We start from the raw sequence: 23,073 nt of genomic DNA, 5'->3' as shown, positions 1-23,073 counted from the left end.
ACATCTGGATAAGTCATTAACCTTTGCCTCAGTTTCCCTTATTATAAAATGAATATAATAATAGCCCCTACCTCAAAGAGTTGTTGTAAGGGTCAAATAAAATATTTATAAAATAGCACCATATCTGGCAGATGATAGATATTTGTTGAATGTTTTTCCTTTCTCTACTAACTTATTTGTTATATGCCCTTGATGGACCAAAAGAGAGCAAAATAGTTGAGAGCTTGTGGGACTATTCTGTGGAAAAGTTTAAGTAGATAGGAAAAGCTGTTATTATTCTAAATACCATATAAATTTTTTAAAAATGGGAATATAGATTACAATAGGATTTCTTCCAGAGGCTTAGCCCTGGGATACTGGCAAATATAAACAGTAGACTTTGGTTTCTCCATCTTCCTAATGGAATCTGTTGTTTTTTTGGAACCAGCTGTTGTTTGTCCTTCATTCTCAGAGAGTTCACTGAAATCAGGGAGGTGATTCCATGGCATGCGAGTAAATCTGATTGAAGTGATGGAGACTCTGCAAGGTCACCTGCCTCACTTTCCCCTCCAGAGCTATCTGGGTTTAGTGGGCAGATATAGATTATGATATTTGGAGATGACCCTGAATGCAGTGGGAGACCCTGGCTTTTTTAAGTTAAGGTCTTCAACAGGTCTCAGTTTGAGATAATACTCATTCATTGATTAAGGCTAGGTAGAAATTGAGGAAAAGAATGTATTCTTTCACCTAATAAAAAAGAAAAAAAGATCTAAATTGTCTTTGGGCAACAGCTATGGCAATATTTTTTATGATGATGTGTTATTTCAATATTTTAGCAGACCGTAGTTTTATCCATGTTGTTTGCTCTCTCTCTCCATCAACACAGATCAAAACCCACCTCTGCCTGAGCTTATACCAGACTTTGTGAGTTGGAGTGGCCAAAAGATTCATTACCTTGCAGTTATACCAATAATCAGCCCTACTGTGATTAGGCCCTCAGAATACAAAGACAAAAAGCAAAACTCTCCACTACTGAAAAGCTTACTTTGTGTTTAGGGAAAATAATATACACATGTGTAATGTATAAAGTCATTGAAGGGGAAGATACTCAAGAGAACATCAGAAAAATCTGGTTGCTCTTAAATTGGATTTACAATAGTCTAGCTGAGAGGTGATTACCACCTGAAGTGGAAGGAAGACAGTGCAATTGGAAGAGGAGGAATCGATGAGATTCTCTGTGAGGTGAGGGAGAAAAGGAGTCAAGGATTCCAACTTGCATGACTACAATGGTGGGCCTTCAACTGAAACAGGGAAGTTCATAACTCAGTTAAGTTTGAAAGGGCGGGAAGATATATAATTTTCTTTTGGACAAAGTGAGTTTGAAACATCCAGTAGTATTGCTGATGTGCGACTGGAACTCAGGACAGATTCTAAAGCTGGATCTATGCATTTTATAAAGAGAATTGAACTTAGAGAATCTGATGAGCTTACCAAGAGGAAAAAAAGAGGAAAAAAATCTTTGGGGTATACCCACAGTTAAGGGCATAGGGGAAAGGTGATTCGAAGATGATTTGTCCTCAGTTCTGTCTCTGAAAATCCCTAGGTTCCTTCAAAACTCAACTCAAAACTTCCTCCTACTTGAAGCCTTCTGTGATCCCTCCAGTTGCTAGTGGTCCCCCCTAAAATTATATTTGTTACCAAAGACTCTGGAACTAATCAGGTTTGGGGAGTAAGCCCAGGTCAAGCTGTTCCAAGCTTCCCCATTTGCAAGCTGGTCCAGGAGTAGTGTTAACCAGTACTCTTTTAGAGAGAAGAATTCTTTTTTCAGTGATTCTTATGAGAAGCACACACCTAATATTGAAGCCGGAGCAGGCTTTATATTGTTATTTCATTTCCTTACTCCTTCCTTCGAGGTTTGGATTGGTCAGACTTACAATCAGAGTTCATTACAATTGGTCACATTTATAATCTGAATTACAATTAAATCGTATTTACAGAGTTACAGTTGGTCAGATTTACAATGTTCTCTGGTCAGGAACTTTGTTTTCAGCCAGTTTCTGGTTGGAGCTATTTTAAGATACTTCACCCCTCCTTTCATCCTGTTTTCACAGTATTTGTGGAAATCTAACTTCTCAAATCCTCACAATTCCCCCCATTTCTCTTTTTAATAAGGATTTGTTTTCCACACTTTTGAATACCTTTTTTGTTGCTTCTTCGAATATTTTTGGCATTAGTTCACATTTTTCATCACTGGTCATGTGTCCTTCCAACCTTTATCCTGACATGATCTGGCCCCAACATTTGCAAATTGATGGAGAGATCTACTGGGGTCACCTTGGTCTAAAAGGTCTCTTTGAACTAATTGTCAAATGCAAGGAATTATACAACATCCCACAGCCAGTAAGGATTCCCTTGGCTATTATTAGGGCAGTGAAGATCAGGGAATGGCATTATGTGGGGCAACTAGTAGCACAGCAAGGAATTGCTTTTGATCAGACTCTTTATAAAGTACTAAAACAATTCTACTCAGTCACTGATGTCTATGATTTGTTTTAAGTCCTTTACTTCCATCTGTGGTTTAAAAACGATGATTCCAAATCTTCCTAAGAGATATATACCTACATTACATTTATTCCCAAATCATGTTTGACTTACTCTTTGATCTATCTTTTCTAAATGTCTGGCCCTTGTGGCAAACCAAACATTACTCTAAATTGGATAGGCAGTTCTATAAAATCCTTTTTTTCCATCAGAGCACAGATACCTATTATAATTACTAGTCAAACCTTTATATTCTATAATTTGAGAATCATCAAACTGAATTGTTTGTAGGGTATCTCAGTAATATTGACCCAAATCTTAACCTGATGTCTCCCATCCTAAGTCCCAAATACTATAGGAAGGGACAGGGAAGGAACATTAATACTGTATAATCCCCCCACTTACAGGCATCTTTGCTGCAAACCCACTCAGACATTGAGTAGTTTGGACTCTACTCACCAATCAGTTCCAGTTTCTTCCCTACCCAATGAAGCCCAAAGTCCTTTAGGTTATGGGGTGATGACCTCGTCTTCTGAAACTGCTCCCTGCTGAGAATGGTCAAAGAACTGAGTCATCCTTCAGAATCCCAATTTGGATAGCTGCTAAGCTGACCGAGATCCAGCAAGTTGAGTCAGATCCCTGAGGCTGTTCAACACAGATATAACAGACCAAAACCTACAAGAAAACAAACCTAACAAGCAGAGATTAGGAATAGAAAATGACTGGTTGAGGGGGTCTCCAGTTGGAGAAATTTCTCTTGTTAGGGCCTTCAGAAATGTTTAGAGAATGCTTATCTTACAGCCTGAAGTTTGGCCAAAAAGTTGAGACAGGTAAGCCAGAGAGAGAAGATTTATAAGTAGAGTCCTATTCATTTTGGGGCAATGTTCTCTTAACTATTGCCTAATAGTTTCTCTTAGCTTATGACTACTGAAAAAAGATTTCCCAAGACTGAAGGGTTTCTTTGTTAATAAATATGATTTATATGTTATATATATCATAATTATTAATAATCATATATTATAATCATGCATTAATATATTATAACCATAAACATATAGTTATATATTAATATATGTTAAATATATATTTACATGATAAATAAAGAACAAAAAATACAAAAATAAATAAATGAATGAATAAATAGAATAAAATAAAATAAAATAATTCTTTGTAATAGACTAAAAGAAGTTTCCACTGGCTTGTCTCTGGGATGAGAAACTGGCCTGGGGATGTTTAAAACCACCCAGAGTGGGAAGAATATATTCCCTCTTTACCAGGGTCTGTTGTAGGATGAACTGGGAGACGCCAATATAGATTGGCCAGCAGCTTTTCATATCAAATAAATTATTTATAAAAAAAAACTTGTTTGTGCCACAGAACACAGAACACATGCTATTTCCACTTTAGGAACAACTTCAATAACTGAATTTCCCATTGTTATAACAAATATTCCATAAGCTACATACCTTTAAGAAACTTGAATACATTAAAATTCTCTTCTCCAAACTACACTAAAGATGTTTCAGCTTTAGTTTCAGTAATCAATAAAAATAACAGCTGGATTCTACAAATAGTTCCTTCAGTAGCTAAATGTTCTTACATCTTGAAAGATTTATAGACCTTATACAAGCAAACATATTTCTAGTAAGATATATCTCTAGTAACAGGCAGATAGCTAGGCCAAATATCCATCTTCCCAATGATGGAAAACAGTCATTTACCTAATGACTACATGTTCTCAAATAGAAAACATCAAGTCCTTCCATACTTGTACTTTGTTCACAGCTTTTAAGCTGACCACTTGCTCTGAATATAGAACTTTGTTATAAGAGAGAGAAACCAGGGACATGATTATAACAAGGCAAAACATCCTTAGTTATTTGATTTCAGGTGTGAAAATCACGAATGAATTCCATCCCTTTGCCAGACTCAGGAATAGGTGGGAATCATTCCTATAGAAAGGAAGACAACTGAAAAATCAAATTAGAAGGATCTGACCTTAAGCAGAAGCTAAGGTTCTCCTCCCAGCTCTTGGGCAGATACAGACATCCCCCTGTAATAGTGGCATCCCTCTGAGTAACTCATGCTGTTTCTCTGGGATTGTGGGTTTTTCTGGTTTATTGATCCATACCTGGATTCAAACTTGAGAAATAATATTAAATATAGTCTCTCTATGTCTCTCTCTATCTTTGTGTCTCTGTCTCTCTCTCTCTCTCTCTCTCTCTCTCTCTCTTATATATATATATATATATATATACACAAAAAAAAAAAAGAAAAGAAATTGTATACTAAATGCTTCAGATCTTTATTTAAAAATAAGAAAGGCTTACAAATCAAGCTATCTCAGAGCTGATATGGTGATGTGGTGGGAGGGATTCTCATGCTAACCTTTTCCTCACATTTACCTGCAGAGTCAGAACTAGATGCAGGAAAACTTGTAGAATAGCCAACACTGCCAGATTAAAATCTTGCCCTAGATATTTTAAGAAAGTTACAGATTACATTTATTATCTTATTCCTTAAACAATGAGACCACGATGCGCTTAAATAAATGTTAAATAATTTGCTGCAGACCTTAGTAGAAGTAATGGGTTTTGAAATAACTATTTTCAGAGAATTTACAATTAACCAGAAATCTAATAAGCTTCTCTTAGAAGTTCCTTGCATTACTAAGCATTAAAACTCTTGATACAATATCTTATCTAAGATCTTCGGCATTACAGTAATGACTTATCCCTTTAAATAATGCAAGCAATTTCACTTAACCAGCAATGGGTCCAGAAGAGGGGTTTAAGTAGGAATGAGTGAGTTTGTTTCCCTCACTCTCCCCCACTCAGGGGAAAGGACTCAGGCTAGGGGTAAGGAACAGCTTAACCCACTGGAGAAAAGGTAGATTATGTTCTACTGTCCCCTGGCCAACTGATCTAAAATAAAAACATGTAATTATGCAAAAACTAGTATAGAGTTTTCAACCCTGAATTTCAGATTAACTTCCAAAAATCCTAATTAAGAATTTTCAGAAATTCAAAGGTGAAGAAATTTCAAAAGTATTTCACCTGGCAAGAGAATTTTATACCTAGGGCCAAAATTTTTCCCTAGGGCTGATTGATGACCTTGCTAGCAAAATGGTTTCAAGAAAACCTAGCAAGTTTAAAAATTAGGGGAAGGAACCCCAGAGCAAGAGCTGAGTCTTAACTCCCCCTTCTTTAGCCTTAGAATTGTTGTAGGCTTTCCCTCAACTCATAATAATTATCGATTTTAGGTTTCAATATTATTGACAAGCTCAAATGATTAACAATGTCACAATTTTCATAAACAATAGCCAGATAATTTAAAAATTCAGATATAACAATCTACCACAAAAAATAGAAATCTCATGTAATTTACATTCGAGTTTCTCATTTTAACATACACTTCAATTGAAACTTATTTTAAAATCAATGAGTACATTAGTTTTGTGAAATTCCTTAAATTCTAACTGTATGTGCCATTCAAACTCAATTACCTTTTTGTTGTTTCTCAATTCACACAAACCTTTTCCCTCTTTTTGTGAGCCAACAAAGGGTCAAGTGCCCATTTTTATTTCCAGATGCAGGCCTTTTCACCTTGAGATTTTCATCAGCACAGCCTCACAACCTGACTCTTGTTAATGCCAGTACAAGTTTCTTATTGCCCTTTTAATCTTATCTATTGTTTTTTCAATCAACCTTTCTTGCACCTTATTTTTAAATCTTCTTCCCCTTTTTAAACTTTCTATAAATTTTTATAAACTCTATCCTCACTTTCTATAAATTTTTATAAACTCTATCCTTTAAGTGTATTTTTTGGCTTTTTGTTAAAATGAGAAAGCAAGACAAAACTTAAGATTCAGAATATAGGTAATATATAATAATTTGGGGCCAAATTTCACAAAACTTATACTGTATGTTCAACAAGGCTGAGAGAATTTTAAAGCATAGCTCATGTAATTTATATGAATTGCACCATATGACCTCTTTAGGCAAGCAGTGACCTCTTTAGATAAATTACCAGAGAACTTTGTTTTAATAGCCAAATTTTTTTGGCTTAAAATCAAATCAAATCCAAATTTAAATTTCTAGTAGCATACTTCAATATTAGTACACAAAATATTTCTAAAATCTTATTCTCAAATGTATCAATTGAAAGTAATTCTAATCATATACAATTTAAATTTAAACACACAGAAATTTAGGTAATATTTTTGAGAGAAACTTCTTCTCCTCAAAAACTCCATTCTCCTGGACTCCTTGAAATTTTTGAAATGGTAGTAAACAATTTGAGACATGATATGATATCCCCAGAAACAAAATGGCAGTGGCTCCAATCTCTTCTCTAAACTCTGTATTCTCCCCCAAACCCATGTGGATACCTGGTATTTTAATGCTCGTAGCAAGGGTCCTCAAACTTTTTAAATAGGGGGCCAGTTCACTGTCCCTCATACTAGACTATAGTAAAAACAAAAACTTTGTTTTGTAGGCCTTTAAATAAATTTCATAGCCCTGGGTGAGGGGGATAATCGTCCTCAGCTGCCGTATCTGGCCCGCGGGCCGTAGTTCGAGGACCCCTGTTAGGAAAGAGGGAAAAATTTTAAAGTATAAAGTGTATTCTTCTAGATTTTTCCCAAGCCTTATGGAGGTAGAGCACCCCTTCCTACAGAGTCCTGAGTCCATGAGAAGGATTTTAGGATCTGGGGTTCCAGGATCCAGACATCCAACTACAGAGAAACTGAGGCTGACTCCAGAGCATGAGGTGGAGGTTTTGGGGCACCTACCATCCTTTGGAGAGGCTGGAATGACATACTTTCTCAAGCAGCAATCCTGGCCATTCCCCAGTCCCTTTATTGGAGAGAAGCTTAAAAAATGTTTTTATCTCTTAAAAGCTTAACTTTTAAGAAAAATTCAACTTAGTTTGAATCACAAAGAAAAAAAAAATTCAGACTGAAATAAAAACAGAGAACAGAAACAGAGAGAAAGCATACTTTAAAAAAATCCTAGATGGCCAGATCCTTTCCTTTGTAATTCAGTGAGAGGCTTAAAATAGAAGGCAAAACACACACACACACACACACACACACAGATACAGAGAGAGAGAGAGAAGGAAAGAGACAGTAACAGAAAGGGAAAGAGAGAAGAGAGACAGAGAAAGAAAGCTTTTTATATTTCTGTCTAGTATAGAGTTGTTCCTTCCCTATTCTACCTCCTTTGAGAAGAATGTTTCCTGGAGAAGAATCTGTTCCCTACCTCCTTCTCTAGAATTTCTTATACATATCCCTATACAGATCTTTTATGCACCTCTGTGTGGAAATCCTCCACACACATTTGTGATCTGAGATCACCCTAGTATTTGCTCAACCCGAGATATATCTTTTCCCCAGTGAACTATTTTGGAAAATTTAGGGGAGAAAAATCCTTACCTGTCCCCCTGGGTGCCTTTGTCTTAGAAGTTTTCCCTTATATCCTAAGATTCTTCCTCCAAGGGCCTTTAACTGGGCTGGTCTAATCTAGAATAACATCCTGGACCAACAAGAACTACTATTGCCACAAATTTTCATCTTTGTTCAATATATCAACTTGTGTGGTCCCTGGTCCGCTTCCTCTTGCCTGAATTTGTTCAGTCACTCTACTCAGCCACTACTGATGTCTTGGGTCCCCATGGACCCCCTGGGGGAACCAGAGAAAAAAGCCTAAAAAATGGGTGGAAGTGCTCCTCCTCTACGCACCCCTCAGGCAGCCACCCACGATTCTCAGTAGATCCCAGATGAGCCCCCAAGTTGTTATTAAAGACTCTGTGGAAGTCAGTAGGGTGGGGCAGTCGAGCTACCATTGGCCACTACGTCACCAGGTGCAAGCTGGTCCAGGAGTAGTGTTATAACCAAGCTCTTTGGGAGTGAGAGAAGAATCATTTTTTTCAGTGATTCTCATGAAAGTAGGTGTATTTATTGATGAGACACACACCAAATACTAAAGCCAGAGCAAGCATTATTTATAGTTTAGTTCCTTACCTTTCCCTTCAAGGTCTGGATTGGTTGGATTTACAGTCAGTTAGTTACAACTGATCATCAGCTTTGCAATCCAAATTACAATTAGGTGGGATTTACAATCAGAGTTAAAATTGGCCAGATTTACAGTCTTTATGGCCCATTCTATATATTCTGTCATTGACCCTAGCTGGTTTGGGTCAGTTTAACCCGGGGCTCCTCTGTCAGAAACTTTGTTGTTTAGCTACTTCCTTTACTTACACGGTGATTGGTTGGAGATAACAAGATACTTCACCCCTCCTTTATTCTGTTTTGACAATATCTGTGGAAATCTAACTTCCCCTATTCCCCACACATTGTAGTTTATTTTGTATATATTTGCAATGTATATAGTCTCTCCATTAATAGAACATAAGCTCCTTGAGGAATGGTTTATTTTTGTATGTTCCCAGCACCTATTAACTTGTGCTTTGGAGGATGTGTTCAAAACATCTCTTGGCTGAAGATAGTTTCGAGGCAGGAAGACCCAAGCAACTAACTAGGGCAATAATACAAGTGTGATGTATTTTCTAAAGGTACTTCTTTATGGCTTCAGCTCAGAGGGGAGTGGTTTGGAATATAATGAGACAATGCCCTGGTTCACTGCCAAGAACTTTAGCAAGGGAATAAAGATATGGAGGAAGAAAGGAAATTTAAATACCAAGGGAAAACATAAGATAGTCAAATAACAGAGTATCACCCCATCCTAAGACTGCTGCAAGGTCAGTGAATACATCACAACCAGCTGATGCCCATGGAACATCTTGATCATTTTCCATAAAGGAAAAAAATATATATATATATATTGGATCTTTAATGGGTTTTTGTGCTCTGTGCTCAGTGCTATTTTTCTAACATGATACTTGTCCTGTACATTTGGCTCTGCAGACAAATTTCATGTGAATGCTATATATTATAATCTTGCATGTGTGCAGGTATTTGGGATGATTACCTGGGTCTGTGTGTTTGTTGATAATCTTTATGATGAGCACCTATGAATATATCTACATACCAAGCGTGTTATGACTATTAGAAAAAAAAATTTTAATTGAGGGGGACGGATACTTTCTGCTGTAGGCCAGAAAGCTTTAGAGCAGTGGTTCTCAAACTTTTGCTCTCAGTATCTTCATGTTGTTAAAAAGCTATCAAGCATCTGTTCAAAGAGTTTTTGTTCACATGGGTTATATTTATAGCTATTTACTATATTAGAAATAAAAGTAGACTCTCTGAAAGGGTTTCAGAGACCCCAACAATTCTTTGGACTATACTTTAAGGACCACTGCTTAGAGCTTCAGAACAAGTGTCCTAAGAGTAGCCAGAGCAATGGCTCCCTGCGGACAACAGCAGAGAGTAGCAAGGTAGAAAGAACTAACTGGCAGAAGATACCAGCTCAGCCAGAGGAGCAGTTAACCTGAAGATCTCCCCAAAAGACTGTGGAGGATTTTCTAGAAAATAAGCAATAGCCGCAAAAGTCTGCATTAAGAGAAGAGCTAGATGATGAATATGGAAATATATTTAGAAGAAGTGCACATGTTTAACCTATATTGGATTGTTTGCTGTCTAGAGGAGAGGGCAGGAGAGAAGGAGGGAGAAAAATTTGAAAGACAAGGTTTTGCAGAAGTGAATGTTGAAAATGATCTTTGCAAGTATTTGGAAAAATGAAAAGCTATTTTAAAAAGAAAGCCAAAAAAAAAAAATAGTTAACATTTCTAGCACTTTAAAAGTTTGCAAAGAGCTTTATGAATTTGAATATCTCTCAACAACCCCCACTCCCCAAGCAGATAGGTGCCATCATCATTGAGAGAGGTTAAGTGACCTGCCCAGTTTCACACAGCTTCTGAGGCAGGATTTGAACTAGGGACTTTCCAATCCAGCTCCTCTCTCAACTGTATCATGTGGTTTCCTAGGTTATATATGTTCCTTGTGGGTACCCTCTCTCCCACAGGTATAAGGTAAAATGTAGGAGCATATGCCCCTTTTGTACATTGTGGGGAAGAGGAATCCTTTTTAAATCACTCTTTTTACTGTATTACCTAATTTTTTTTTCCTTTGTACTAATTTGTCCTTCATTTGAAAACCTGCAGAATGTTGGCTACAATATGCCTTGGGCTTAGGAGAGCTTTCTGGAGACACGTATGTAAAATGAGCTGGAGACTGGAGAGCTGCTACAATTATTCTAAATAGAGTTGACTTCTGATATTTTCTGGATCATCACCTGTACGGTAAAATAGATTTATTCATTTGACTAAACAGAGTTTGAATGGACATTGCCTGGGGCAGATTTTGCTTAAAACACACACACACACACACACACACACACACACACACACACACAAACCCTTCCTTCCAACAACAGCTATTCCAAGGGGAAATGAATGGAGTTTCAGGGTAAAGAGTTTCCCATCATCAGAGGGGAAGCAATAACTGGGTGACTACTTAGATTATGGGAAAAGAAACTCTTACTCAAATAAGGATTGCATCAGAAGATCTCAAAGTCCCTTCCAATCAGATATTGTGTAATTCAATTATTCCAACAATGGAATGGACTTCTTTGTAAGTGTTGAGTTCCTTTTCTCTTGAAATTTGCAAACAAATAGAAGCTGAATAGATATTTGCTCAGGTTGGAGCAGAGGGGATTTCCTCATTAGGTGGAGGTTAGACAATTTATTTAGGGGAGAAAGAATAGTGTAGTGAAAGGAATGCAGAATTAGAGGAGAAAATGATGGGATGGATCTGTATGGGTTTGTTGAACAGGGAATCCTGTTTAATTTAAATATCATTTCCCTCCTCTGAGTATCAGTTATCTCAGTCTATAAAATGATGGGATAGGTATGTGGTGCAGTAGGATAGAATAGTGGGTCTAGAATCAGGCAGTCCTAAGTTCAAATCCTGCCTAGAACTCAGACTAGTTATGTGATCCTGACAAATCACTTAAGGTTTATTTGCCTCCATTTCCTCATTAGCAAAATGGAGCTAATAGTAGCACCCATCTCCCTGGATCAAATGAGATAATATTTGTAAACTGCTTAGTTCAATGTCTGTCCACATAGTGGACAATTAACAAGTGCTTGTTCTCTCTGCTACAGAAACTCTGTAATACCATCCCATTATAGATAGCTGATCCTTCTAAACTTCTAAAGTTACTTCTCATTCCAAGATTTGCAATTCAATAAATACTAAGCATCTACTGCAATGATAGCAATTGTTAACATTTATTTAGTGCTTTGAAATTTATAAAGTGTTTTATATATATTACCTCGCTTGGTCTTTACAATTAATTTATGAAGTAGATGCTGTTATTCCCATTTTAGAGCTGTAGAGGGAGGGAGGAAAGAAAGGGAAGGAGGGAGAATGGGAAGGAGGAAAAGAAGGGAGAAGAAGGGAAGGAGGGAAGATGGAAGAGAATGAAGAAGGAGGAAGGGAAGGAAAGAAAGAGGGAGAGAAAGGGAGGGGAGAAGGAAAGAAGGGGGAAGGAAAAGAGAAAAGAAAGAAGGAAAAAAGAAAAAAAAGAAAGAAGGAAGGAGAGGGAAAAAGAGAGAAAAGAAAGCCCATGTGGGATGTTTATTGTGCATTCTAGATATTGCATGTCAAATCCCAAGCACACCTACCTAAATGATCTTGTACTAGAGATAAAGAGCGGCTCCCATGCATGAATAAACATCTGGAACAGACTTAATAGTTCTTTCCAAATCGTTCCACCTGTAAAGAAAACTTAACTAGCCTCCAGGTGCTAGTCACTCCTCACCCCTTTCTCTAATTCCTTTAAACTTTATCTCATGCCCTGTAGTTTGCTGTCAGAACTTTTCCAATTGGACACAAATGACCAAGCTCCAGGCTAATTAGTATGAAGCCAGCTGGAGTCTTTAATGAGAGGTCTAGGGCAAGAAAAATTCATCAGCTTAATTAACATCCAACCCATGATTTGACCTATCCAGGTGATATGAGAGAAGCAAAAGGGGCTTCCTCCACAGGACAATAGGTGGGCTGGGGCTGGGAAGAATATTCATAGAAGGGAACACACCCTTACATATGGGAGAGTCATTTATGCCAAAAATATTTATGTAGCAAGGGGTTCATTGGGAAGAAAACTGGACAGGGAATCAAGAAACCAGCTTATAGAGGTCTTACAGAATACTGCACAAAGAAGTGTGGATTTTACTTTGATAGCAATAAGGAATCCTTTGAATCCTTGAATATAGAAGTAATTCATATGGTCAAATATTTGTGCAAGGGTGAATATTCTGGAAGTAGAATGAAAAACAGGTTAAAAGGGAGCCAAAGGAGAGAGGGGGAGACATATTGGAAGCCTGCAGAGTCAGTGTGAATGATTTATCAAGCATTCCTCAAGTGTTATCTTCCTCCCATGAAAATGTAAACTTTTTGAGGGTTGAGACTATCTCTAATGTTTGCTTATGTTTGTATGCTTAGCTCTCAGTGCAGTGTCTAACATGTAGTAAGCCCTCAACAAATGTTCCTTTCTTCCTTACCTCCCTCTTTCCCTTCTTTCTTCATTCCTTATTTCCCTCTTTCTCTCTCTTCCTTTCTCCTTCCTTCCTTCCTGCCTTCCTTTTTTTTTCTCTTCCCTCAAAGAGATGGATCAGCCAATGAAATCAAAATGGTATCATGTCTTACATGAGTATCTTTAGCAAGATACAGATACAATCACAATGGTCTTAATAATCCTTGGGTATCAGAGTCTTTAGGTTTTGATAGAAAAGGGAGGGGAAGGGAGTCTTAATCATCATAGATAGTCACTTTTCATAATCAATGAGAAAGGTAATTTATCTCGCATCTCTTCCACCAGATCAGGAACTGTCTCTTTAAATCTACACTTATCAAGTTCTAGTCAGAGCAGCAGCTGATGCTTGTCAAAATTGGGACAACACACAATCCCTGCTCTACTGGGGCTGGGAACCAAACCTCCCTCATCTGGACCTAAGATGTTCCAATATGGCCCCAGAGTTATTGGCAACATGTCAACCAGAGCAACAGGAGTCCCTGGAATTTCAAGGTTTTACTCAGGTCCTCTGATTGGCTTTCTGCTTCTGATATCACAGGCACGGAGGTAGCAATTATCAAGATTGCACGGAGCACGGAACTTTTTAGCTTAGAAGGTTCTGAGCCCAGATGATTTCACAAAAGGAAGAAATGCCAAGCAGGAGGAAGGGGGCAACTTAGATCACACTTACCCTGCACAGTGTCAAGAAAGACTAGACTACCCAAACCAGAAGATTTTTTGGACGCAATTTACATTATAGGTGGGTGATGATAAGAAGCCTAGATTTAGAGAGTGTCTATAAGAAGAGGACACAGTAGGTGGGTATTAGAGACAGTCTAAGTGATTCAGTAAATCAAAGGTCTAGAATCAAGGACACCTGAGTTTAAATCTAACTTCAGAAACTAGCTGTGTGACTGATTATTATCTTCCTCAACTGCCCCATCTGTAAAATGGGGATAATAACAACTCATCTCCTAGGATTGCTGTGGGGATGAAGTGAAATAATATCTGTAAAGTATTTTACAAGCCTTAAATGTTAGTTGTTTTTGTTGCTGTGTTGGTAACCGTTTGAATATGAAAAGTAGAGGAACAAGAAGAATCAAAAATAACCCTAAAGCTAGAAGAAGGGGAACAGGAATGTGGTGAGTGAATTTGAAAGGAGGAGCTCAGTTTTGGACATTTGAGTTGAGGGTGGACAATGAAAGATCCAAGATGGAGGGTTCATATTGATACAAGGACTAGAGAGACGTAAGATTGTTCGAGGTGTATGATGATGGACCTAAGACTGAAGTTCCTAGAAAAGGGTACAACAGAGAAGGCTCAAAGCCAAGGAGTGAGTTAAAGTTGGACCTGGAAATGAGTCAATGAGAACAGTGAGAGTGAGTGTTGGACATGGATGTTAATCACCCAAAATGAAAGGTTGCTCAAAAGTCATTGAAGTTGGGTGGGAGTGTAGAACAAAAGAAGGTGATGAGGAACAAGGAACGTATGTCTCTCTCTAATGCTGGACCAGAGAGTTGGGATAATAAAAAGATTAAGCTCAAGCAGAGAGGTTTGCAGGAGAAGCAAGAGAAACAAGAAAGTAAGGATCTCAGAAAGCACAGGGAATTAATTAGCTGTAGTTTGATGAGATTTCAAATCTGTCCATCACTATTTATGTAACTTTAGGCAATTCACCTTAATCCTATAAAATGAGGGGTTGATTTAGATAGCTTCTAAGCTTTTAGATTTCTTCCAGATGACCTCTCCAATTTTCTCTTAGAACTTTACAAACCAAAAATTAGATTATAGATAAAGGATTCATTGAGCAGTATCATAGGGCCATAGATTCTGGGAAATCTCTCCATTTTGTTGTATTTTTCAATCATGTCTTAACTCTTTGTGACCCCATTTAGGCTTTTCTTGGCAGAGATACTGGACCAATTAGCCATTTTCTTCTCTAGACCATTTTACAAATGAGGAAATGGAGGCAAATATAGTTGTCATTTGACTCGTCCAGAGTCACCCAGGAGCAAGTGTCTGAAGCTGGATTGGAACCCAGGAAGATGAATCTAGGCCCTTTATCCACCTAGTTTCCTCCATATGTCCATATACATGAAGTTATTTAAATGTATATACATAAATCTATATGTAAAAGTGAAGTTAGACACACACACACACACACATACATATATAATATTTACTTTTTATAGTTTGGGTTTTTTTTTTTATTTTAAATACTGGGTTTCCTCATTTAGGCCAGGCTATATATATATATCTATATATATATGTGTATATATAGATATATATATATATCGATGTGTATATATGTAGTTAGACACACATAGATATGTGTATGTATATGTAAATATATATAATATATATTATAGATATTTATTTATAGATACAGATTTTTTAAAAAATCTTAAAAGACTGGGTTTCCCCATCTAGACCAGATTGGATATACATATATACCTCATATCAGTGTGTATATGTGCAGTTAGATACACACATACATACACACACATATATATATTTCTAGATATAGATTAAAAAAAAAACTTTTAAAGATTGGGTTTCCCCATCTAGGCTGGTTGGGTATGGATATTCTTGGGCCTAGCCCACAAATGATTAGCATAGGAACTTTGAACTGTTTTGTTTCTGATCTGAGTCAGTTTTTTCCTCTTTAGGCAACCTGGTTGCTCCCAACTCCTAGAGACTCACTATAACAAAGGTGAACTTTGGATGTCCGCACCTCATCAGCATAGTCCACCGCAACTCAGAATTTTCGAGTTAATGAGATCTCACCAGCCTCCGCCTCTTCAGCAGCTAAGATTACAGGTATGTATGTACACACTTGGCTAAATTCTATATTCTTAAGGGCAGGGAACTTTGACTTTTATTTGTTCACAAGTTCTATGGTGTCTATCCAGTCCAATCAAACAAGAATCTCTTAAGCCCCTACTTGGTAGGTGAGTACGTGAAAGGACTAATAGAGAACCAGCCAGGAGTCTAAGACACGTGCCTTTGGGCCCTGCCTCTGGACAAGTCATTAACCCCTTTTGTCACTACTATTTATTAAACACTGACTAAGGTGTCAGGAACAGTGGGAATAAAAAGAAAAATAAAAGCAGTCCCGCTCTCAAGGAGCTCCCAAGCTCATGAAGGAGGTAATGTGCAAAGAAGTATGTCCAAAAAAGGTATGGACAGGATGAATCAGAATTACCTCCAAAGAAAGATGCTAAGATTAAGGAGGATTGGAAAAAGCTGCTTGCAAATAATGGCATTTTAACTAAGACCTTAACCAGGCAAGCGAAGAGGCAAAGATGAGGAAGAAAAAGCATGTGGAAAAGTTGGTGAACATACACAGAATTTTGAAATGGACCAAGGAAAACAATGTCATTGGATCAGAGAGTATGTGGTGGGGAATGAGATGCATAGTATATAGCGTTGGGCCTGGAGTTTGTGAGCAAGTCACTTAACCCTGTTTGCCTCAGTTTCCTCATCTGTAAAATGAGCTGGAGAAGGAAATGCCAAAACGCTCCAGTATCTTTGCTGACAAAACCCCAAATGGAATCATGAAGAGTTGGATATGACTGAAAAAAAAAATAGACTGAATAACAACTTCTTGAAACTCTCTTTTCTCCAGGTTTTTGGGTCATTACTCTCCCCTGGTTCATTTCTTAATTGTCACGCTGCTTCTTTCTGGTCTGCTTTCCTGAAAACAAATACCTTTTCCAGGTCACGTCTACTAATCTTTGGTGTCCCATAGGATTCTTTCTTGAATATCTTCTCTCTTATTATCTCACTGTGTCATCCAGCTGTCTGTCAAGGAGAAGGAGATGATCGGTAGTGTCAAAGATTACAGAAATATCAAGAGGACTGAGAATTCAAAAAAAAACAAAACACTAGTTTTCACAAATACAGGATAAATAGTAAGTTTGGAGAATGCAGTTTTGATTGAATGATAAAGTGAGAAGTCAAACTGCAAAGAGTTAAGAGACTGAGAGGGAAATAAATGGAGGCATTCATGGTAAATAGCTTTCTCAAAGAGTTTAGCCATGACAAGGAGATAGGAGAATAGCAAGAGGGGATGGGTAGATCAGGTGAAGGGTTTTTGAGCCTAAGGGAGACATCACTATATTTTTAGATAGCAGGAAAATAATCAGTAGAGAAGAAACAATTGAAGACAAATGAGAGAGGAGAATGGCTGAATAAATTGTGGTATATGAATATTATGGAATATTATTGTTCTGTAAGAAACGACCAGCAAGAGGATTTCAGAAAGGCCTGGAGAAACTTATAGGAACTGATGCTGAGTGAAATGAGCAAGACCAGGAGATCATTATATACTTCAACAACAATACTATATGATGCTCAATTCTGATGGACTCAGCAATGAGATGAACCAAATCAGTTCCAATAGAGCAGTAATGAATCGAACCCTCTACACCCAGGGAAAGAACTCTGGGAGATGACTATGAACCATTACATAGAATTCCCAATCCCTCTACTTTTGTCCGCCTGCATTTTTGATTTCCTTCACAGGCTAATTGTATACTATTTCAAAGTCTAATTCTTTTTGTACAGCAAAATAACGGTTTGGACATGTATACTTATATTAGGTTTAATTTATACTTTAAGATATTTAACATATATTGGTCAACCTGCCATCTGGGGGAGGGAGTGAGGGGGAAGGAAGTACAGTCTGCAGAAAATGGAATGGAATTGTAGCCCTTGAACATATGGAGGGGTTTGCCTTGGAGAAGAGAAAAATCACTTTCAGACAATCATTTAAAATCAGCTGCTATTAAACTTTCCGTGTACGCATTTATACCTTGGAATTGCTGCAGCTCAGAACTTGATTGTTTTGTTGGTTGTCTAGACTTAAGATAGCAATGGAGAAAAATTTTAATAATACAGATTAAATTTAGAAGTGAGTAATGTGTACATATTCTTTTCCAGAAAGCTATTTGTTAAACATTTACCAACATAGCACTAAGCCAAGTGTTCGTGCAAGACAGGAGCAAAGTAGGAGAATCTGGAAGGAAGCATCTGAGTGATGAGAGAGAAAAAGGGCACTCTCTGCAAATGGCTTCAGTAATTTCAGTGAAATATGAGGCAAAGTTCTCATCTGAAAAGGCGAGGGAAGGCTGCTGAGGTGAGTGGATAGAGAATGGATCTGAGGGATTGTAAAAGGGTCTCCTTGTCTCAGTAAGAGCCCAGCTGAGACTATCTAACACAAACTTGTAGTGGTCCCAATCAACACAGTTTTGTACCTCAGTTTCTTTATCAGTAAAATAGAATTTGGACTTGCCCTCTAAAGTCACTTTCAACTCTGAATTGATCATCTTTGAAATTAGAGAAGTCACCAACCTACATTGGCAAAGGGATTTCCTCATCATGAGTTCCTCATACCAATGAAATTACAGCTCCAGACACATACATCCCTATGCCTATATCTGTCTGTGTCGTTTGGGCATTAGTGACACAACTCTATTTTATGTATAGTAGGTACTCGGGTAACACTGATTTATTTGGTTTGATTCATTACTAAAGGGCATTGACAATTATGACAAATATCGGAGGTAGAGGATGCATTTATTCAGGTGGAGATGTCTTATAGATGGGGAAGTGCATTTCGGCGTCCTTTTCCTTAAAGAACTATTTCCCCAAACCAGGAACTTATGTTCCCGTTTGAATCCTCCAACAACTCACAAACCAGTCACTACAGTCACTATGAGTAAAGTTCTTAACCTTCCCCACCCTTTTGACATAATTGCTCTCCCTCAGGATTTTAGATATCCGTTTCTAGCAGTCTTCCTCTATATCCAGAGAAATGGGACCATCCTTTCCTTCATGTATCCTTCCAGCTCACCAGCCCTTCTGTGCTATATCACACCATATCAAACAAGAAATAAGAAGGTTATTGAGTTTCAGAAACAAATAAAACACTAAACTATTTGTAAGGGAAGGAAGTGAGGAGCATGTGTTTTTGTTGTTGTTACCAGTGATTTTTCCATAATATTCTCTAAAAAGTAAGCAATGGCTTGAACATAATTTTGCCAGGACATGGAGAAACATCAAAGATGAATTTAGGAATAAATAAGGTCAGGCTGGTGTCATACCTCACTAAGGCAGCAAAAATAGGCAGAGAGATACCAAAAAGGTACCCAACTGGACTTCCAAGATTAAAGATATTGTTAAGGTTACCTAATATAATGGGTATAAATTAAAAGGGAAAGCAACAGGCTTAAAGGATTTTTTTTGTTATTGTTTTCTCAAAATAAATTCCCCACCTTTGGAAAACTTGACAGAAGCATGTTGAGATTGTATATGTACTGTAGTTTGGCAGATTGACTGATAAGGTACAGCAATGTTTGCTGGTTTCTCAGAGACTGGGCCATTATGAAACTTTTTTTCCCCTGCAGTAAAACCTGCTTAAGCCAACCTGGCTGGGTATCTGCTGCTCATGCTCTTCTTAAACATGACTCTTGCTGATGAAACCAGATGGGAGCATTTTCTCCACTTATTACAGGCCTGTTTGTAGTGACTTTATTTTTATTGCCAGTCACACAGGGCCTTCACATGGGAAGAGGGAAGTTATGTTTAAAGGAAAACAGGTGAGCAAGCAAAATGTCTCTGTCCTGTCATTTCCCCCGTGTGTGAGAGCTGTGCAAGAGACAGAGAAAAGAGGGTCAGAGACAAGGGAGACAGAGAGAAGAGACAGAATGTGTGTGTGTGTGTGTGTGTATGTGTGTGTGTGTGTGTGTGTGAGAGAGAGAGAGAGAGAGAGAGAGAGAGAGAGAGAGAGAAGCAGAGAGAGAGAGAGAGAAACAGAGAGAGAGACAGAGACAGAGAGAGATAGAAACAGAGAGACAGAGAGAGACAGAGACAAAGACAGAGAGAGAGACAGAGAGAGAGAGAGACAGAGAGAAAGACAGAGAGACAGAGAGACAAAGAGACAGACAAAGACAGAGACGGAGAGAGAGATAGAGATTGAGAGAGACAGAGACAGAGAGAAAAGGGTCAGAGACTAGGGCAAAGAGAAGAGAGAGAATGTGTGTGTGTGTGTGTGTGTGTGTGTGAGAGAGAGAGAGAGAGAGAGAGAGAGAGAGAGAGAGAGAGAGAGAGAGGGTGGGGAGAGAGAAAGAGACAGAGACTAGGGAGACAGAGAGACAGAGACAGAGAGATAGTGAGAGAGACAGAGAGAAATAGAGAGTGAGAGAGACAGAGACAGAAAGAAAAAGAGACAGAGACTAGGGAGACAGAGATAGTGAGAGAGACAGACAGAGATAGTGAGACAGAGACAGAAATAGAGAGTGAGAGAGACAGAAACAGAGAGAAAAAGACACAGAGACTAGGGAAACAGAGACAGAGACAGAGAGATAGTGAGAGAGACAGAGACAGAGAGAATGTGTGTGTGTGTGTGTGTGTGTGTGTGTGAAAGAGAGAGAGAGAGAGAGAGAATATGAGCGAGAAAGAAATACACAGAGAGACAAAGACAGAGAGGGAGAGGGAGAGAGAATGTATGTGTGTGAAAGAGGGAGAATGAGAATGAGAGGACATAGAAAAAGGAGAGAATTTAAGAGACACAAAGATCAGAGACAGGAGACATCGTAAGTATGTGAGAGACAAAGAGACAGAGACAGAGAGGCAGACAGAGAAATTAGAACACACACGGGGGCATCTTGTTCTAAAAGTACACATCACCTCCCTGAAGCTTGGTGCCATATTGAGACTGATTATCTCTCAGTTTTTTATCTGTTTATTGTAAAGAAACTCGATCAAATTGTTTGTGCTCCAGATTGGCAGGCAGGGCTATTTACTGTCAACACGAGAGGAAAGAGAGATAATATATAAGCCCAGGAAGGCAAGGGGCTGCTCAGAGTCTCAATAAAACTGAATTCAAAGGAGACTGTCGGGTAGAGATTAACTCGGGAGAGATTTTGGAAGACTGGCTGGCTAGAAGACATTTTCTGTCTTTGGAAAAAACCCTTTCAAGTATCTGAGTGGGAAATCTGTCTTAGAAGACTCTCTAAAAATAGTCTAAAAAAGGATCCTAGTCTTTCATGGATGACAAACTCAGTTTCTCTCTCTCTTCCCTGCCCCCCAAATACTATCCCTTTTCAAAAGTGACAGAGAAGTTCTTATGACTTGCAAAAAGACGGTTTGAGCCAGAGCTGAGGAACCAAGATCCCGGAGGTGTTGGGCCGGCCCTTTTGTTTAACTCCCAGAGAAACTGGGAGGGGCAACATGTGGATGGTGGATGACAGCCTCCAGACAAACAGCACTCCGGCATTTAAATCCCTGCAGTTAGAATCAGCCCGAGAACCTAAGGCATAATCTGGAGCAAAAAAAGAAACCATGGAACCATTTTCAGAAGACGCTGTGAAACAATATATTTCGAATAAGGTAAGACTGAATGATTCTCCCTGTGTCTGTCCCTCCATTCTGCTCTGGTCGGTCTCTCAGCATCTTTGTGTACATTTTGTGGTATTAGAGGAGAGGATTCTCAAGGAGCTCTTTTAGGTTTAAAGGTAATCAATAATGTGCCAGGCAGTGTGCTAAGTACTGAGGATACAAGAAAAGGGAAAAAAATGACGGTCTCTGATTTCATGAAACTCACGCTATGGGGGACGATCACTTGCAAAAAGAGAAAAAAAAGTACAACCCCCCAAATATGTATACATATTTATGCATGCCCATATGCAGTGCAAATGGAAATAACCTAGAGCCATCCCATTGCTGCTCCCTTTTTCGGGTTCCATCTCTTTCATATTTTGCTATTTTACAATCTCCCTTTAGATTCACTGAGGGGCTGCTTTGTAATTATTCTGGCATTTCTCAAGTTAATTTTGTCTCCCTGACTGAACTGGTGAACTCCCCCGGAGGCTGAGACATCCTTGCCATGCGTGTGTGAGAGAGAGTGTGATTGTGTGAGTGTGTGTCTTACAGAGTGCCTAGTACAGTGTGTCCTGTACAAGGAAGGACAGTTTCACTTGGCCACGTTTACTACATGCCCTGTAGAAGGAGCCCAGAACTTATTGAAAGAAATCTCAGATTGATTCTTATGTGACTACCAATTATGGTCAGTCTGTATAAGGCACAAAGTTTTAAGAAAGGACAAAGTACCTACAGTTAGCTCTGTCCCTCTGGAGACAAATTTGTTTACTGAGTATGATTACTTTTTTTTTTAAATAACTTTTTATTGACAGAACCCATGCCAGGGTAATTTTTTACAGCATTATCTCTTGCATTCACTTCTGTTCCGATTTTTCCCCTCCCTCCCTCCCTCCCTCCACCCCCTCCCCCAGATGTCAAGCAGTCCTTTATGTGTTGAATAGGTTACAATATATCCTAGATACAATATATGTGTGCAGAACCGAACAGTTCCCTTGTTGCACAGGGAGAATTGGATTCAGAAGGTATAAATAACCCGGGAAGAAAAACAAAAATGCAAGCAGTTTATATTCATTTCCCAGTGTTCTTTCTTTGGGTGTAGCTGCTTCTGCCCATCTTTGATCAATTGAAACTGAATTAGCTCTCTTTATCGAAGAGATCCACTTCCATCAGAATGCATCCTCAAACAGTATCGTTGTTGAGGTATATAAATGATGTCCTGGTTCTGCTCATTTCACTTAGCAGAATATGATTACTCTTACTAGCAGTGCCTTAAGTCAAAAAAAACGGTTCTTGTCTTGTGCCAGAAACAAACTAGGGCGCGTGCCCCATTGAGAGCAGTGGAAAGAAGGGAGTAGCAAAGAAATTCAGTTCTTGGACAGATGGAACTGTCCACCTTTACAAAGAAAGAAGGTACTCGCAGCTAATCCAGCTATCTGACAGCTTTTGTATTAAACTGATTATCTCAGTTAACTGGGGATGAGGGGTTTTGGGTTTTCTAGTTGGCCAAGAAATAAATGTCAGTGTCTGCAGGTAAATTTAGTACCCTTAGGCAAAGAGCTAACTATCATCAGCTAGTTAGAGGTGTACTAAGGTAACTCACATCCCTTATTCAAAGATGATGAAACTGAATCCT

The 23,073-nt window shown here is 38.4% G+C and overlaps 1 protein-coding gene across 2 annotated transcripts in view; it reads left to right on the top strand.

Annotated features, from left to right (window-relative positions):
• Window positions 1-13,662: 13,662 nt before the first annotated feature.
• Window positions 13,663-23,073, top strand: part of MAB21L3 (mab-21 like 3) — a 34,607-nt gene continuing 25,196 nt past the window's right edge. The window contains exons 1-4 of one of the 2 annotated variants that reach the window (XM_051992932.1): window positions 13,663-13,815; window positions 15,725-15,875; window positions 18,000-18,195; window positions 21,171-21,449. In XM_051992932.1, coding sequence (XP_051848892.1) covers window positions 21,402-21,449 — 48 coding nt within the window. In that variant the 5' untranslated portion in view covers window positions 13,663-13,815; window positions 15,725-15,875; window positions 18,000-18,195; window positions 21,171-21,401. Of the gene's footprint in view, window positions 13,874-15,724; window positions 15,876-17,999; window positions 18,196-21,170; window positions 21,450-23,073 lie in introns of both variants that reach the window. The other variant, XM_051992933.1, reaches the window with a different exon arrangement.

Source organism: Antechinus flavipes, chromosome 4, assembly GCF_016432865.1.
Source record: "Antechinus flavipes isolate AdamAnt ecotype Samford, QLD, Australia chromosome 4, AdamAnt_v2, whole genome shotgun sequence".
NCBI lineage: Eukaryota > Metazoa > Chordata > Mammalia > Dasyuromorphia > Dasyuridae > Antechinus > Antechinus flavipes.
This window is presented reverse-complemented; position numbering and strand designations above follow the sequence as displayed.